General features: G+C 48.1%; 2 protein-coding genes across 5 annotated transcripts in view; one reads left to right on the top strand and one right to left on the bottom strand.

Moving 5' to 3' along the window:
• SZRD1 (SUZ RNA binding domain containing 1) overlaps positions 1-3,148 on the top strand; it is a 26,701-nt gene extending 23,553 nt beyond the window's left edge. For all 4 annotated transcript variants that reach the window (XM_006766677.2, XM_006766676.2, XM_006766679.2 and 1 more), the window contains 2 exons: positions 3-254; positions 888-3,148. In XM_006766677.2, coding sequence (XP_006766740.1) covers positions 3-254; positions 888-990 — 355 coding nt within the window. In that variant the 3' untranslated portion in view covers positions 991-3,148. The remainder of the gene's footprint in view (positions 1-2; positions 255-887) is intronic.
• A 1,570-nt stretch (positions 3,149-4,718) lies between these two features.
• SPATA21 (spermatogenesis associated 21) overlaps positions 4,719-12,401 on the bottom strand; it is a 29,987-nt gene continuing 22,304 nt past the window's right edge. Inside the window, exons 8-10 of the mRNA XM_006766776.2 lie at positions 6,373-6,548; positions 5,340-5,517; positions 4,719-4,822 (exon numbers count right to left, since the gene is read on the bottom strand). Of these exons, the coding sequence (XP_006766839.1) occupies positions 4,765-4,822; positions 5,340-5,517; positions 6,373-6,548 (412 nt within the window). The 3' untranslated portion in view covers positions 4,719-4,764. The remainder of the gene's footprint in view (positions 4,823-5,339; positions 5,518-6,372; positions 6,549-12,401) is intronic.

The following is a 12,401-nucleotide window of genomic DNA, read 5'->3' as shown; positions in this document are numbered from 1 at the left end:
AGGAAATCCAAATCTCCTCCCAAAGTGCCCATTGTGATTCAGGACGATAGCCTTCCCACCGGCCCCCCCCCACAGATCCGCATCCTCAAGAGGCCCACCAGCAACGGTGTGGTCAGCAGCCCCAACTCCACCAGCAGGCCAGCCCTTCCTGTCAAGTCCCTAGCACAGCGGGAGGCAGAGTACGCCGAAGCCCGGAAGCGGATCCTGGGCAGCGCCAGCCCCGAGGAGGAACAAGAGAAGCCCATCCTCGACAGGTGAGTGTAGCTGGCAGGGCTGACGGTGGACCCCCCGACCAGGCCACGGGGAGGAGGAGGAGGTGGTAGAGGAAGAGAAGGAGAAGAGAGCTTGGCTGCAAGCCATTGTCTAACTGTTCACTTGGCAGAGAAGGAAAAGTCCATTTCCTTTCGTCTTTCATAGTAATGTCAGTCACCCATTAACCACATGACCTGCAGAGAAGCAGGACCAAAGCAATAGCAGGTGCTGGCTCACTCTATTGAGCTTTGGGTTAGGAGTCTTTACCTTGGTCCAGCGCTCTGGAAAGTCTGTGCTCATGGTTCTGCGAAGGATGTACTTACTGTCCATGGTCACTGCCTCTGGACAGCTTGGCCCTTGAGCACTCCCCCTGCCTCCAGATGAATGATGGTGAGTCAGACCAGGGGGACGAGTGCTACAGGTGCCAGAGGTGGGCATGGGCCACCTGCCCCATTGAGGAGCTTTCCAGCCTGGAGGTGCTCTGAGTCCACTTGCCAAAGAAGCAAGCTCAGGGAGCCAGAGTTGGCTCATAGCCATTGTGACTTCTGCCCCAGCTGCAGGGGTGGTTGGTTTTAAGGTTTGGGGTCCTCTTTTCAATCCTTTTTCAGGCCTCCCACTGATCTTCTTCCCTTCAGGCCAACCAGGATCTCCCAACCCGAAGACAGCAGGCAGCCCAATAATGTGATCAGACAGCCTTTGGGTCCTGATGGGTCACAAGGCTTCAAACAGCGCAGATAAATGTGGGCAAGAAAGAATGCTGCCGCCGTCACCACCTCCTGGGTCGTCCGCCACGGGTCGCACTGCCGTGGCCGACAACTGGACTTGAGCAGAGGGAAGGACCTGATTAACTTGCACTGTGATCCCTTTTGCTCCTCCCACTGTGACCTTGAACCCCATGCACTGTGACCTTCCCCTTTTCCCCCTTCCCACTGTGATTGGCATGTCTACAAGGGCTGTCCCAAGTCAATGGAAAGGGAAAGGATGGGGGTTAGGGGACTTAAGAGAGTCAGACAGTGCCACTTGGCCACTTGGGGTAAAGCCAGTGCCAGCAATAACAGTTTATCATGCTCATTAATTTGGGATTTCAAAACAAATGAGAACTCCCATCCACCCACCCCCAAGTGCATGTCTTCGTCACTTAAAAGCAAGTTCCATTTGAAAATTATCCTTTCTTTTTTTTTCTTCCTATTTTTGTTTGTTTATACAAATACTGATTTGCAAGAAAAAGTGCATGGGAAGGGTTTTAGCAGTTTAATGAATTTTTAATTAAGAAAGGGTAGTTTGGTAGTCTACTTAAAAATGTTTCTGGGAAATTTACTAGAAACATTAACCCATAGGTTTTTGGTGAGCTTAGCTTCTGTATTCCTACTGCCGCCCAGAAAAGGGGCAGGGCTCTGTAGCCGCCAGGACAGATGAGCACCCCATGCCTATACCTCCCTCCCCCCAGCTAAGTCCCAGGGCATCATGGCCCTACCTGGAGACTGGGCTCGTTCTATAGGCTCAGAGAGCCGGGGGAGGGTGCCAACCCCACCTCTAGTATTTTGGGAGACAGGGAAAGTGAAGAGACTTTCCCTTCCCAATCCCCTCAGGGTGGTTCCCTACCAGCCGGGCTTGCTACTTCTAGAAGAGAGCAGGGAGTGAGACTGCACTCCTGAGCTTAGAAGTAAATGATGCGAGGCTTGCTCAGTATTTTGCTGTCAGCACAAGGAACGCCAGGAGAGAGTCTGGCTCCAGGGCTCAGCCTCCTGCCTAGTGTGGTCAGAAGGTGTCTGCGGAGTGCCATCTCCAATGATGGCAGCAGCTCGGCAACTATAGCTGGTACATTTCCTTTGTGAAATCACTACCTTGGGAGCAGACCATTCTGAATACCTATGGGGGAAGACAAGCTGTGCATTGCAGATTGGTGATGACAGACTGGTTCCCCATAGTCCTAGGCTACCCTTCACCCTTTTTCCAGAGCAAGGGCCTGGAGTGAAGGCAGTCTCCCCTCTGTCCCTGGAGCCTAGGGATTGGCTTTGGCTCCTGGAGGTGGAAGAGACTATAAGAGGGCGGCTGCCCAGAGCAGCTCTGTGTGTGCACAGTCTGGCCCTCTCAGGCTTTCTCTGGTCTCTTCTGTTGCACTGCGCCTTACCCCCAGCCGGCCGGCCAGCCAGCCTCCCACTCAGTGGATGAGTTTTGGAGTGGCGGGTGTGATGTTTTTGTGATTAGGGCAGCTTGTGGTGGCCACGGTGGCAAGCTAGGTTTTGGAGTCTCACTCTACCTTTGTTCACCTGGCTCTTGGCCTTGCCCTGTGGGAATGTAGGCCAGGCTCAGCAAGCCATGTCCCACTACATTTTCCCCTTAGAAGGAAGGGCCAGCTGCCAGTTGAATCAGCAACTAGTCCGCAGCACAGTCTTGTAACTGCATGAAGCCAGATAATTGTCTGTGAGCGGAGCTGGAACAGAGAGCTTCAGTCAGTAAGAACCTACAGGTTGTTGAGTTGTGACCATAGACTATTCTGGCAGGGAATTACCTCCAGGCGTGGGCGAGGGAGAAGGTTGATTGCTGTCTTTATAGTTCCACTGCCCTGACCAAGTTTCCTCATTCTAAATGTGTAGTGTCCATCCCTCATGTAATAGTGGTTTCTGGCCCAAAGTGAGACTGTCCTTTCAGTTGGAGAAGGGCACAGAGGCAGGCCAGATGGAAAGGCCAGAAGTGCTGATTGCCCAGCCATTGGGACAACCTGTTCTTGCCCCCCTCCCCTAATGGAGCCAGAGGGAAGACTGGCTGATGGGTGTCTGTGGATGAGGATATAGTAGGGACTGGTGCTCCCACCTCCCTCTGGCCAAAGATGGGGCTCTGCCCACTGTGTGCCTGTACCTCCTTGGCTTCCCAGATGGAGAGGTAGCAAATTTTTTAAAAAGAAAAACGAAAACAGTGAACTGTTGTATTGGAGGAGGTGGGAAGGAAGATGGGAGAACGGTTTGGGGTGGTGTGTGTGTGGGGGTGGGGGGGGGTTGTATTGGAGGAGGTGGGAAGGAAGATGGGAGAACGGTTTGGGGTGGTGTGTGTGTGTGTGTGTGTGTGTGTGTGTGTGTGTGTGTGTTGGTAGTTGTCTGTAACTTTCCTTAAGTGCTTTTTTTTTTAACTTTTTTAAGTAAGCTGCGGGCTTTGGCTTAGAAAACCCCGGGGGGGTGTAGGGGGCAGAAACCTGAGGCTGCTGCCCTTTATCTGCCTTCATGGTACTGTCCCTTTCCCCCAGCTCCTCCCTGACCCCATGAGCCAGGCCTCAGACCTTCCAGCTAACTGCTTCCCATGAGCCACTACTCTGTTGTCAGCCTATAACCAAAGGAGCTGGGGGTCTGGGCCTGGTGACCAACCCTTCTCAGCCCACTCAATCAGGGTGCTCCCCACCTGCAGGCAGGAGGCAACACCCTATCTGCTACCATCAGCCCCTTCCAGAGCCCACTGCCCCGCCCTGCCCTGTCCAGTCCAGCCATACCCTGCTCTGCCCCATCTGGGGATGCTCTGCTCAGGGATGGGCCGGTAGGGCTACCCCAGCCTCCCTGCTAAGCAGAGACTCTGGAAACCTCTGGGGTCCTGTTTTCTGGCCATGTGATTCCAAGGGTGCACATGGGCCCCTTGGGTGTCTGAACAGAAGGGCATGGGAGGGAGGGCTGCACCCCTGCAGTCCTGCTCTGCTGATCTAGCGGGCAGCTGCCCACCCCACCCCGCACCGCGGGCTCCTGAGTCGGCAGATTAAGCATTTTATAAATTGTATTTTAAATACATGTTTTAAACTTGTCAGAGCCTTGTCCTCATTTCAGTCCCTGGCCTCCTAACTTCTTGCTGTGGCTGCTTATTTAACCACTGGGAGCTACCTCTGCTCAGTCCCAGGGAGGGGCTCGCTTTCTGTTAGAGAAGTAGGTCTAAGGTGGTGTGTGTGTTGGGCGGTAAGAACCCACACCCTTAGGCTCCAAGGGAAGGGGACCCCTAGGCCCTGGGGCTCTGTTGGTGAGAACATGGGCGAGGCCCTTCCTGCTTTTCCATGGGGTCTGCCCCTCTCAGGGGTCTTTCCCAGGTACTTCCTTATGTTCCCCATTCCCTTTGAGCAAGGAGGGAGAATTCCTGCCCTTGGGGGGCTCCTAGTCCAAAAGGAACACCTCAGCTCAGCTGGGGAAAATCCCAGCTTTGTCCTTGAGAGTACACAGGGCCATGTCCAGCCAGAGCCCCAACCCTGGGCAGGGCTTTGAGGTACATTTTGCTTTATGGGTTCCCAAGCCTAAGGGAGGCTAGGGCCCTGTGCCCTGGGAACCCAGTGGAGGGATGAGAACCTGGGTGAGGGTCTTCCTGGCACCAGGAAGCAGGTGAGTGCCCAGAGGGCAGAGGCCCCAGCACCGGGCACGAAGGCTGAGGTTCTTGGTGTTTATTGGCTTACCAGGCCACAAAAGCAAAATCTAGCTGTGGTCCCTGCCTGATGACCTATCTGTCCGCAGGTCTTAGACAGCTGTCCAGAGTCAGGACTCCGCAGGGTCAGTGGGTTCGAGCCGGCACAGAGCTGAGCCACTTCCGGCCGTCAGAACTGTGTTCCCTAGGGAGAAGGGTGGGAGGAAATGCTCCATCTCCACGTGCCCAAGGGGAGAGGACGCCTTCCCTGGGAAGCGATGAGCCAACAGTCAGGCTCAGGGGCCTGACTCCGAGTCCAGATCGCTGGAAGGGGAATGCTGCAGGGGAAGCTTCGCCCTACCCAGCTTCTACGTCTGTTTCCTGCTACACCTACCATGGAACCAGACTTGGCCAAAGGACTTGAGTGTTAAACCCCCTGATGAGAGAGGCAGGCAGTGCCAGCCTAAGAGAAAGATGATAGATACCACTGAGTCCTGGGCACAGGAAGGCATAAGTAAGTACCCTGACTCATGAATAATCCACTTGGTGCACAGGCCTTCAACCAACGTTAGTTTTTCCCCCCCTTTCTCTTTTCTCCTCCCCGGAGCAACAGTCTCCCAGGCCTCACTTCTTAGAAGGATGGATTCTTGGCTTAGGCCAAGGGCCCGGTAGGGAAGGAGGTGGATGGGCCTGGCTGGGGCCCTGGCCCTTTGGGCACCCACCTGCTTCCTGGAGATCCTGACTGGAAGTAGAGGCTATGAAAATCAGTGCTCGGGTTGCTGGGGGTGCACTGGTCCAACATGTATTGGCCGCCCTGCTTCCGGCCTACCGTCTTCTTGTCCAGCCTCGGGCAGAGTGGGATGCAGGGCACCTGGGCGTAGGGGCTCTGCAGGTTGACGGCTGGCGAGGGAGGAGGAGACGGGAGAGGGAGATGTTTCAGAATACACCCAGCCGTGGGAGGCAGGCGGACCCAGGTGAGATCCTGACTTTGCTGCCTTACGAGCTGGCTGAGTTTGGGCACATTACCTCTCCAGGCCTCTATGTAGGCTGGAGATGATAGTGGTACCCACCTCACTGTGGGAGATGAGGATTAAAGGGATAGTATGTGCAAAGCGTTCAGCTAAATGCCGAACACTGCATACGGGCTAATTACAGCTGAAAAAGCAGATGTCTTCTGTGATGGGTCCTGGCAAAGTCTGGTTGGCACACTCCAGACTCTGGGAAGCTCCTAGCCCATCACTTGGCATTCAGTAGAAATCTAATGGTACCTACCATTATGGGGAGGCCGCCTTGCCCAGTAAAAAGAGCCCAGGTTTTGGAGTAAGAGCTGGGTATAAACTCCCCTTTCTGACGTGTTGGCTGTGGGGCCTTGGACAAGTTCCTTAAACTTACCCAGTTTCAGTTTTCTGTAAAATGGGGTAAATATGTGATTATGGGGATTAAGTTCTAACGCATCTGCCAAGGACCTAACGCAGTGAGTGATGCCAGTGGGTGCTCAATCGATGAGCTGGGAGCGCTCATCACCTGGCTCTTGGGACCAACCTGTGGTCAGGGCTGAGGCACTGGGGAGAGTCCATGTGGAAGGCCTGGTCAGCGGGCTGGAGATGGGGTAATGACTGTCAGCCCGTTGACTGACACAGTTAACCCCAAAAGGGGAAACCATGTCTGTCAGCCTGGTTCTGACTTCGTAGGGGCCCAGGGAACGAGGTGAGATGTGCAGGAGAGCAGAGCCCCCACCATGCCCAGGGCCCTCACCGTAGCTCTGCTGCTTCAGCCGGTTCAGGATCCTGAGGACCCTTCGTTCTGGGACTTCCAGGCCGTCTGCCTGCTGCAGGTTGCAGGGAAGCTTCTTCCGGGACCGCAGCCGGCCTATGGCCGATTCCATCTCTCGGGCCTTCGAGGTCCCTTCCTTGAGCTTCTTCTGGTAATAGCTGGGGAGGCAGTGCCCACCCAGCTCAGCCTGGCCATGTTTAATTCACCCTCCTCTTCCCTCACTCTTCCTGGGGGCCTGTTATGTCTGGCCAGCCCTGGAGCAGGAACGCAGGCCCAGGACTTGGGAGACCTGGGTTTTAGTCCCAGCTCTGCCATTTACTTCCTGTGACCATGGGCATGTCATTGCTCTGCTTTAAGCCTCAGTCACAGTCACCCCTGCATAAAATGGGGGGTGATGATTGTCTTATCCCTGTCACTGCAAGTCACTTGACTTCTCTGAGCTTCAGGTGTCCCCTGGGTGAAAAGGATCAAAAAGTCCACACGTTATAGGGTTAAATGACTGCCCATCAAGCACTCAGCAAAGTGTGTGGTCCATGGGAAGAGCTTGGTAAATGTTACCCTTGATTTCTGTCACTGATATTTGTACTTAGATGTGCGAGTGTTTTATAAGTCAGCTGTGCAATTAACTCCTGCTCATCTTCCAGATTTCAGCTTAAGGGCAATCTCTTCCAGAAAGTTCTCTCTCCTCCCGCCGACTAGCTAGGCTCCCACTGTGGGCCCCAATAACCTGTGCTTATTCCATTGTAACCCATAGCCTACTTTATTTTAACACATCACTACTTGCGCCTTTTCTCCACTAGCCTGCAGCACCATTCATTCATTCATTCATTCAGTAAATATTAGTGGATTGTTTACTTTGTACTGACCACTCATCTAAGTACTTGGGAAAGACTGGTGCAGGGTATATTTATTTAGAGTCCCTGATCACAGTCCTTTGGCCCCACCTCTCACTGTAGCCATTGCAGCAGCAACCACTTCCACCAGGGCTTCCACCTGCTTGAGCACACCTGACATGATCTTGCCTCAGGCTTGAGCCCCTTGCTTCCTGCCCCAGAGCTTCTCTGATCCATGTGCAAACCAAAGTGCAGGGGAATTAAACACCTATCGGGGGCCACATTTGATCAAAGGAGCCAACAGCTGAAGTATACAGGCTTCTCTCCCCTGACTGGTTCTGAGCCACCGTTCATAGTCTCCTCAATAGCACATCCTGATATTGGCTTCTCCTTTGCTGTTCATGTCCCTTCCCCATCCCATTCACTGGAATTACTTTCTAAGTCAACTACCTAGGCTCATAGCTAGTGGAAGAGTTAGACCATAAGTTAAAAAAACACACAATACCATGTCAGTAGTTACAGGTGCTCTAAGGGAAAGTCAAAGTAGGTAGTGGGTTGTGAGGAGCTATTTTGCTCACAGTGGTCAGCAAAAGTCTTGGAGGTGGTGGCATCTGAGCAGAATAAGGGGAGGGAGCTACCCAAATGGGTATTTAGAGGGAGTGACATGTGAAAAGGCCAGGAGGTTGCAAAGAGCTTGGTGACCTCTGGGAACAGCAAGGAGGCAAGAGGGGCTCGAGACTGGTGTGTGAGGGAGAAGGGGAGATGTGGGCAGCAAGATGGCGAGGCCAGACAACCTGGGGCTCTGTAGGTAGTGGTGTTGGGAAACTCTTAGGACTTAAGCTGATGGTTCTGCTAGGGCCTCTGCCTATCCCTGGGGCCTGTAATTTTGGGGTTTATTGGGCTTCCCATAGGGAAAATAGAAAATGAATACCAGAGCCCTCACATGGAAATTGGATGTAGATCTCTGTGTAAAACTGGGACCTAAAAAGGCAGTGCACCAAATAAAAGATGGACTAGAAAATAACTTCACCCCACAGAGACCAGTAGGACATGAGCAGTGTGTGCACAACTTTGTCACAATTTCAAAGGAAATTGCCTACTTCCCAACTCTTCTTTTCCCCCTCCCTGTGGCCTTGAATTCAGGTGTGTTGCTGGTAACTTAGCTTAGGATCGACCTAGGGAATGGTGGGAAGAAGCTGGGTGCTTGGGGGGACCTTGTCTTCCTGCCTGCTTCCTCCAGACTGTCAATATAAGAGAGGAATAAACTATCTTGTTTGAACTATAGAACATTGGGTCTATTCCTTAACTAAGACACCTGGAATTCTATACCCAGCTAACCTATTAAGTAAATTTGAGGGTAGAAAAAACACTTTCACAGATTGGCAAAATCTCAAAAATTTCACCTCCCACATATGCTTGCTTAGGAAGCTACTGAAGAACACACATGCTTTCAAAATGAAGGCATGAACCAAAAAAAGAAAAGGAAGATGTACATGCAGAAAATGGGATCTAACACAGGAGAGAGGCAAAGGTAAAGGGAGATCCCACAATGGCAGTGCAACTGCCATAGGACAACTAGTTTAGATTGGATCTCTATAGCTTAAATGACAGAAATTTTGAGGGCCGGCATACCTGTTGTTGAAGTACTATTGCCTTTATAACCCCAAAATGTTACAGGGCAAACATGCTCCCTTTTAGGAAAAAAAAAAGAGTAAGACATGCAGCAAACAGAATCCTAATTAGAGGGAAGGAAGAAAGGGTTCCTAGGATGGCAGGCTCCCAAGGTGGCAGTTCTACAGCAGGCCTAAAAAGATATTAATCCTAAGCAAGAAGAATGGAATTATTTAGAACATGCCTCCATCCAACAAAAAGGAATACTAGGAAGGTGCAGAAATGATCAGTGAATTAAAAAAAAAAAACACAAAACAAGGCAATAACCCATTTTAGGAAATTTTAAAGGAAGTGAAATTGTAGTATATTAATAAAAAAACCATATACTTACTTAGTAAAAAATGATGCTATATTGGAATGGGGAGTGGGAAGATGGTGGGATAATTGTATTAGCTAAATCCTTACCATCATCGGAAGTCAATAGATAAAAGTCTAAAAATCTAACCAAAATATCGTAGTATATGCATATTACTTAAAAATAAGGAGGGAGCCAATGCTTGCCTTTGGAAGAAAGACTTCAAAGAGTGGGGGATATGATATATCAGTTGAGTGTTAAGCAAAAGGAAGTTGGTATAGCCATACTAATATTTTAAAAACTAGGCCTTAAGACAAAATGCATTACTAGAGACTAAATTATAAAATGTTCAATTCATCAGGGAATACAAAATTCTAGACATGAAATGTAAAGCAAAACCTGATATAACTACTAGGAGAAATAATTCCACCATCACAGAAGTGTTAATAAATAACTATTCCATTCTGCCATTGTAGCATCAAAGAATCCATAGATGGTATGTAAATGAATGGCTGTGGCTGTGTTCTGATGAATGTTTATAAAAATAGATCAGGCTGTATGTGGCCTGCAGCCCATAGTTTGCCAACCCTTGCCTACTGTAGACCTTTCCCTGAGACTAAAATCCCAGGAGAAATAGCATTTGAAATTGAGTCTTACCAAGCTAAAAAGCTTAGGAGAAATCTGGACTTTTCACAATTATGCCCTAATAAAGTAAAAAAGCAAGCCTACACAAATTCATGATAATCAGCTAGTAACTGAGCTGCCTACAAGAACAAAAATTAACACTTATTAAAGGAAGATAACAGAATCTAGTTTTTAAACCATATCATTCAAAATGTCTAGGAAGTAAGAAATCACCAAACTGTAAAGAAACAGGAAAATGTGGCGCATAGTAAGGAGAAAAACAATGCATAAATAACAATCCTGAGATGACCCAGATGTTGGATTTAGTAGACAGCAGCATTAAAGGAGCTATTAAAAATATGTTCAGATAATTGAAGGAACGTGCGATCTTAATGAATGAAAAGACAAACTATAAACAAGAAACAAATGGAAATTCAAGAACAGAAAGTATAATAACTAAAATGAAAAAGTCATTGAATGAGCTTAAGAGCAGATTGGAGATAACGGAAAAAAGGAATTAGTAAACTTGAAGACAGATCAATAGAAATCCAATTTGAAGAAGAGGGGGCTGGGGGGAAGACAAATGAACAGAATTCTGTTCCTGGCCATGATGGAACAACTAGTACTGAACTTGTCCTAGTGCCATAAATAGATACATGAACAAAATACATGATGCTGTTGTCTGAGACTGGACAACAGGCAGCACAAGAATGATCTGTGAGAGGAGGAGAGAAGCCATGAGGTGAGCCTTATGATCTCCCTAGAATTTTTTCTGGTGGTACTTCCTGGACTGCAGGGCAGGAAGTAATATCCCAAGCAGAAGACAATTAGGTAAGGAGACAGACATTGGAGTTTGGACAGATGGAGGCCATCTTTAGCGTATCAGAATACCAAAGAGAGAGAAAGTTGCAAAATATGCATGGCGTACTCTAATGTGTGAACCATCCAATCAGATCCCTCCTTTTAAGACTTAACCACCCTCAAGAGAGCCAATCCATGCCTTGGCTTTCTCCCACCTTCATGTAATTTTCCGTCCCCTCAATTTCAAATGCATAAAAGAAACTGCAAATTTGTCATTCTGCCCAATAGGGGGTGTGCAGGAGGCAGCCAACCAATCAACGTGATTCTCTCTCATCATTGATGTATCTATCTCTCTCCCTCTCCCTCCCTCTTTCTGAAATGAATAGAAACATTTTTTTAAAGTCATGTATAGTCAATGCAAAAAGCATGGTGCACCCAGGAGAGTAGAAGGCAAAAATTACAAACTCCTGAGTTACAAGCTCCCAGAACTTGAATCCAAAGGCAGTAATCCGAGTTCATATCCCAGGTCCACCACTGACTATTCACGTGATCTTGGCAAAGTCTCTTAGCATCACTAAGCCTTAGTTTTCCCAACTAGAAGTGAGGATAACTATAATACCTATCTCATGGGAGATAAAATGAGGCAAAGAGCTTAGAACAGGCCAGGCATATAATAGGTGCTCACTAAACATCAACAACTATTATTTCTTAAATCATTGGTTATTTTTCCTCAAATAAACTCATAAAAATTCTCTAGGTTTGGGTGTTTTTATGTCAACATAAGTGTACTAGAAATTGTATAAAAATTTCAGGAAGTCTGATATGCCTTGGTATAATGTTATCAGTCATAATTACAGTTATCTTAAAATGCTGTACATCACAGACACAATCAATTCTCATCAGATCTTTAACCTGGCCATTTTAAGTCTTTCCTAATTCACAGTTATTGTTTTATTGATTCTTCTCTGAAAGCCTTTACAATTAACTAAAGGTAAAAAATACTTCAAGGAAATGTATGCCAGACTCTGGTAAGTACTCTGGATTATAGGTCTCTGATAAGTTTAAGATCATACCACTGAACTGGGTGAGAATCTTCAGAATTCTGATGAAAAAAGTGATGGGTTCATAAAACTGCTAACTCTAGATAAGTAGAATAGAAATCAGTTACATGAGAATGACTAATGAGGATGATTGTAATTTTATGACGTTTTTTGTTGGAAACATTGTTGGTTCCTTTTGCTTTTCAGATTTAAGAAATCCTTTTTCTCATGTAAGCTGCCTATAACTAATAACAATTTGGTAAATTATACCTTTGTAAACAAAATGAAAACAACTTTTTCTCCTTGCCTGATCCCTCTAGAACAGTGGCTGGCAAACTGCGGCTCGCGAGCCACATGTGGCTCTTTGGCCCCTTGAGTGTTGCTCTTCCACAAAATACCAACTTCTGGGCACGCACGTATAGAGCTAAGTTGACTTAAAACTTTAAGTAAATTTTATTAAGTTAATTTTAGGGAACGTTGTGGGTGAAAGAAGATGTAGTGTCGAGAATTGAGAAAGGTATGTTGAGATGGTTTGGACATATAGAGAGGATGAACAAAAGGAGATAGAGGAAACAAGTATACAAGACGAGTATGGATGTGAGAGTTGGAAGGGATCGACCTCAGCGAACGTACCTCATTCAGACTGAGAACAGTTTTTGCAAAGGCCAGCTTAGGAGCACCCTAATTAAGTTAATAACAATGTACCTACCTATATAATTTAAAAAACATTTGGCTCTCAAAAGAAAT

This window comes from Myotis davidii, unplaced genomic scaffold, assembly GCF_000327345.1.
Source record: "Myotis davidii unplaced genomic scaffold, ASM32734v1 scaffold299, whole genome shotgun sequence".
NCBI classification, from domain to species: Eukaryota; Metazoa; Chordata; class Mammalia; order Chiroptera; family Vespertilionidae; genus Myotis; species Myotis davidii.
Note: the sequence above shows the minus strand (reverse complement) of the source record. Positions and strands in the feature narration are given on the sequence as shown.